The sequence below is a fragment of the Medicago sativa genome, chromosome 6 (genome assembly GCF_051527215.1).
Source record: "Medicago sativa cultivar Bolivia chromosome 6, Bolivia_mono, whole genome shotgun sequence".
In the NCBI taxonomy this organism is placed as follows: domain Eukaryota; kingdom Viridiplantae; phylum Streptophyta; class Magnoliopsida; order Fabales; family Fabaceae; genus Medicago; species Medicago sativa.
In genome coordinates, this window is record NC_140754.1 from 24,526,580 (window position 1) to 24,532,579 (window position 6,000).

The window sequence follows — 6,000 nt, forward strand, 5'->3', positions numbered from 1 at the left end:
TATCTTTTGAATGATATTTTATTATATGGTATTGGTGGTTGAGGATTCTTTGCTTCTAAGTTTAAGTCCTATTAGTCTTCATAATTTTTGTGTGACTTTTTTGTGTTTATATTTTAACTGTTTGCATATCTGTGTGGTGTGATTTCATCTACTTCTATTTATTTACCTGCGTCGTGCTGCTTACTCCCTGACATACACGTTTGCATAATTTGTATCCCATTATTATCGTTGTTGTAAACCTTTGAGTAATTGTATATTATTTAATAAACTTTTATTTATTACTACTATTGCTATCATAATGTTTGTTCAGTTGTGTTATCCGTGCATCGCACGGGTTACACACTAGTTATCAATCATTAGATTTAATGATATACTTGAAACATTAACTTTTGCTATCATAATTTATAAACTAGAGCTAGTTGAAAGCATAGTTTTAAAACTCGGCTAGTTTAGTGAACCAGCCAAGTCAAAAAAAAAAAAAGAAAAACTGAAGAAAAAAAATATCAAAGAACAGAGAGAGATCTGGCGATGGAAAGGAAGAAGATAAAGAAGGCAAGAACATGATTGAAACCAATCTACTTGTTTGGATGAATGTAGATTTTGATTTAGAGATAATAGAAGGCTTTTTCTTTAGAACAGTTGGAGGTTGCTGTTATGGGTGCCTTTTGAGAGGCTTAGGAGGCTTGGAATGGAAACCTTCAACTTGAGTAAGGGAGGAGGCGGCACTACAAGTGTGCAACATAAAAAAATAGGGTTATGTTTTAAACTTTATTTGACATTTAATGGTCCCATTTTTTTTTTTTGGTTACAAGGGGAAAGGAAACAGAACAGAAACAAGAAAACAAAAATAGAAGAAAGAAAAGAAAAGTCCTAAAAAGGACAGCAACTAGCCCCTAGGATAGCAGGCTCCCCAAGAGTCATTCTTCAGCAGAGTTTTCATTCCTTCAGGTGCAGCCAAGTGAATAGATAGAGCAGAATCAGAGGAAGCTTCCATTTTAGCCAAAAAAAATCAGCGCATTGGTTACCCTCCTGCGGAGTGTGAAAGATGGCAGTATTGTTGGCGGATAGCAGGTCCTTAACTTCAGCGACGAGGGCAGCATAAGTGTGATAATTCATGGCTGGTCCTGTAATGAGACTTAAGCAAAGAAGGGAGTCGGTGTAACACACAAATTCAGTGATGTTCAAGTCTCGAGCCAGAAGTAAACCATGGTAGATTGCAGAGAGCTCAGCAAGTAAAATGTCTTCTAAATTAGAGATGAAACTAGAGAAACCGGATAGGTAGTAACCTGCAGAATTTCTCATGAGGCCTCTGAAGCCAGTTCGTTGAGGTGTTCCAAGAAAACTCCCATCCACGTTAGGAATGTGGCACGATTGATTGTAGCAGTTCCACCTGATAAAACACTCTATAGTCTCACCCGTTCCATGCCTAGAGAGCGCATTTTTTATAACTTAAGCCGAGCTATAGATGTGGAAAGATAGCCGGTTTAAAGACCAAACCTCATGATTCAGACAAGATAAATTGCGGTGTCTCCAAACCCACAAAACTCCCGCCGAGAAGAGATTAGAATCAGAACTCATCAAACCTGATTTCAACCAGTCATATGCAGAAGAAGAAGAGAAGAAATCCAGATTATTGAAACCAATATGATGTCAAACCTCGGATGGAAAAATGCAGTCCCTAATGTAGTGGAGAAAAGATTCTCCATGGTTACCGCACCGAGTGTTGATTTTTTCTTGGGGAGTGCCTGAAGAATAGAAGGCTTTGGACTTGGACAGGTTGATGTTCAATCCGGAAACCTTGCTGAACCTGTCAAATAAATCCTTGATGAATCGAAGCTTAGAGTTTCTAGCCTTGGCAAAAAGGAGGGCATCATCTGCAAAAAGGAGCTAGGTGGGAAAGTCTAGGGCCCGTGGTAGAGATGTGAATAGGCTCCTAATTACCTTGATGAACTGCATTATTGATAGAAATAGATAGTTTCTCCATGCAGAGGATGAAAAGGTAAGGAGAGAGCGGATCACCTTGTCTGAGACCATGAGAAGGCTTAAAGGAGGCATTTTGTTTCCATTCCAAAGGATAGAGAAAGTTGATGATGAGACACAATGCATGGTGAGCTTTATAGTAATGTCAGGGAAGCCAAAATCTTGGAGACAAAAATGGAGAAATTCCCAATTAACATTATCAAAGGCTTTTTCCAAATCAATTTTGAAAGCCACATAACCTTTTTTCTTTTTAGTCCTGCGCATAAAGTGAAAAAGCTCCTGCAAAACAATAGCATTATCAGATGTGCCCTTACCAGGCAGAAAACTGCTTTGATAGGGACCAATAACAGTATCAAGAATGGGTCTGAGGCGGTGGACAAGAACTTTGGTGATAATTTTGTAGATGATGTTACATAGGTTGATTGGTCTAAAGTCTTTGTAGGTATTAGGGGGTTCAATTTTGGGAATAAGAGCTATGAGGGTGTCTGAGATAGCTGAGTCAAAATGGCCGATTTCGAAGGCTGAGTGGACAAGCTTGAAGATATCATCTCCTAAAATATGCCAATATTGCTTAAAGAAGATACATTGGAACCCATCTGGGTCTGGTGCTTTGAAAGGCTTCATAGAATTGAGGGCAACCGCCACCTCAATTTTAGAAACGGGTTGGGTGAGGGAGATTAAGTCAGGTTCGGTCAAAGTGGGGTGGTTTCCTTCATGATAAGTGCGGTTTAAGTGGGGATGGTTGCTGCAAAAAAGATTCTTGTAGAATTTTTGAGCTTCTTCCTGGAGGATATAGTTATCAGAGGATCAAATACCATTAGGGAGTTGAAGCTTATGAATTCTATTTTTCTTTCTTCTAATGATGGTTTGAGCATGGAAAAAGGAGCTATTTTTATCACCAAACATGACCCATTGTTCCCTGGATTTTTGGTACCACAACATTTCTTCTTGGAAAAGAATATGATTGAATTCCTTTTGAAGTTCTTTTTCAAGGAGGACATGTCCGAGGGAATCAACTCTTTCCAAGTAATTTTGAACCCCTTTGAACCTGTTTTCAACACGCTTCTTTCTTTGAAAAATATTGCCGAAAACTTCTTGATTAAAGATGATGGAATTTTCTCTAACCTTACAAAGAGCAGTGATAGCATTGTGATTAGAAGATTGCCAAGCTCTATCAACAACGCTTCATAGTCTTCAATGATAGTCCCATTTAAAACCTAGCAAAATTTTATCTTTCTATTTTATTTTTAATCGTAAAAGTAAACACACCTGGGAACAATCTTGTATAAACACACCTTTTCAATTTAGCTCAAAGGACTTTATTTTTTAAATATCATATTGCACACCTTTCTTCAAAAATTATATTATACACCTAGATCTTATAAAATTATCACTTTATTGATTAATCATAAGATATATTAAACAAAAATAGCAAAAAGATAGGAAATATTTTACCTACTTGCGTTATCCTAAATAAGTTTATATTTGAAAATGAGTTTGTGAAATTATGTTAATTTATCAAAAAAAATTATATTTGTATAGATTTTTATAAATTTTTATTGACCAAGTCATTCAATTTGATCTAGTTTAATATATATATATGTATTTTTTTTAATGACAGAGTTATCCGATTTAATCCAGTTTCATCATGCGGTTCAACCAATGACCTAATGGTTCAACCAATGACTCGGTGACCCAATAACCTCACCGAATCAATGACCGGTCCGAGTTTTAAAACTATGGTTGAAAGATCTATAATTATCAGTCTAGTAACACTAACACAATAAACAAAGAGTTAACACATATCAATAAGTTGCAAAGAGAAGGAACATTAAAATCATAAACAAACTAGTCCAAAATAAAGTAATAAACACCAAATTGAAAAGAAACTTAGTACTAGTCCATTGATTCGCAACACAGACGATATGACAATATTCTAGGATTCTAAATCATTGTTGAAGCTGGAACTCAATATGGATCAATTTCGCGGTCTTCAATCCCAGCATCCATCCGATAGTCGTCCATTTGATAAAATAGCTTAGGGTTGTTGTCTGGACACACACGCATAACGACTCTCCAATAGGGGCCAATAGCATCGTAAACATTTTTCATCTTTTCTGTTGTTTCACAAGACACGGCCGGTCGCGGGAAGTGATCGGATCTTGGATGTTTGATTTTGTCACGTCGATTCCACTTTGAGTTGCTATCAAGTATATCCTTCATAATACAACCATAGGATTCTGTATCCACGTTTTTGGATACATTGAAAGAGACTGGTTCAGCATTATCAGCTACGTACACCGCAAGCAAACGCTTAAATTCATCATAGCTTGAAATATTCACTCGAGTCTTTGTCTTTCTCCTGCATAAATTTGAAAACAAGCACTTAAACAATGCGAATATTTAAAACCTTTGTATCGAATGCGTAACTATCTAATGAAAATGTTTGTATCTGCATAACAAAATACATCTAATGAAATAATAAAGAAAGGATTTCAGGACACTTACCTTTTCTTCTTGGACGGCTGAGGGGGAGAATGAATATCAATCTTAGCCTTTAACCGAAATTTGTGCATCTCAGCCAATAGTTTCGCTTTCTTGCAATCCCCAAAATCCGGTCGTGAACGTATAATGACCTTCCAATGACGGCCAAAAAGATTGTAAGCAGCTTTCATAAACTCTACGGAGGAACAAACGATCGGATACTGGCAGTGACCGGGTCTTGGATTTTTAATTTTGTCACGTCGACCTGACATTACGTTGCTAAGGCGTATATCAGACAATATACATTCGTAGTTCACTCGACCCAAGCTATCGCTTACATTGAAAGAGACTGGTGCAGCATTCATAGTTACATACTTGTTAAGCAAATCCTTAAATTCTGGGTAGCTTTGAACAACAACATCCCTACATAAACTATGAAAACAAAGGTTTCAGGTGGTGTTCCAGAGGCTTATTAAGTTTGAAACTAATCAAAAGTAGGGTTGTTCAAAACCGAACCAATCCAAAAGAAAAGTTGCAAATCGAACCAACCAAAACGGAAACCACAAAAAACCACATTTGGTTTGGATGTATTTGGATCATTTTTTAACTCAACCACATGGTTTGGTTCGGTTTACGGGTTTTATTTTACCAACTGAATCAAACAAACCTAATCGCAACGTAAGAAAATCAATACTTATGGAAACTCAAACGACACTTTTATAAAATGATTTTTTTTTTCTTGTTAGGTTTCTTATTTGATTTGATTTTTATTTCAAAATTGTATCTATGTGTTACTTGAACTTTTAGAGAATGATAAAATCTTAGTCTTTTGCATTTCTTATAAAATAGGATTACTTTTTGTTCACGTTCTTAATTTGCTCTATGTAGTTGTGAACATTGTTGGATGAAATTTAAAACATTGTTGAAAATATGTAGTGTTTTAGCTTTTTAACTTGATTTGAATTTTCGAAACAAAAAAATTGTATTATCCGGGAAAAAAACGACACCAACTGATCCAATCCAAACCACATTATTTTGGTTTGGTTCGGATCATATTTTAAAAAAGTCAACCGAACCAAACCAAACTCCTTGTTTTTTATCTTGCGGTTCAGATAACTTTTAGTATCAAAACCACACCGCATCAAAAGGGAACACAAAAAGGAAACGGATTGATGTATATATGGGAACACAAAAAGGGAAAAAGGGAACACAAAAAGGGAACACAAAAAGGGAACACAGAAACTAGGGTTGATGTATATATGGGAAACGGATTGTCTCCCGTGTGATTTATCTTCAGTTTTCTCCTATAACAGATCTAAGCCGTTCATTTATTTTAATGACATATCAATGGTTAGGATGAATATTGAGTCGTCTGTCCATCACTATACTTTAATTTGATTTTGTTGCCCCCCCACAATAATATAAATTGAGTCCTTAATTACTTGTAAACAAATAATCAATCTCCAACTTTTGTTAGATTATTCCTTCAAAAAAAAAAAACGTTTGTTAGATTATAAAGACATTTGAAAACTTGGG

At 35.9% G+C, this 6,000-nt stretch overlaps 1 protein-coding gene across 1 annotated transcript; it reads right to left on the reverse strand.

Moving 5' to 3' along the window:
* Nucleotides 1-3,789: 3,789 nt before the first annotated feature.
* On the reverse strand, nucleotides 3,790-4,974 carry LOC146914092 (uncharacterized). The gene is made up of 2 exons (XM_085720487.1): nucleotides 4,489-4,974; nucleotides 3,790-4,342 (listed from the first exon to the last, which is right to left on the reverse strand). Exons 1-2 carry the CDS (start codon nucleotides 4,827-4,829, stop codon nucleotides 3,949-3,951), a joined length of 735 nt encoding a protein of 244 aa, XP_085576613.1. The 5' UTR covers nucleotides 4,830-4,974; the 3' UTR covers nucleotides 3,790-3,948.
* Nucleotides 4,975-6,000: the final 1,026 nt, after the last annotated feature.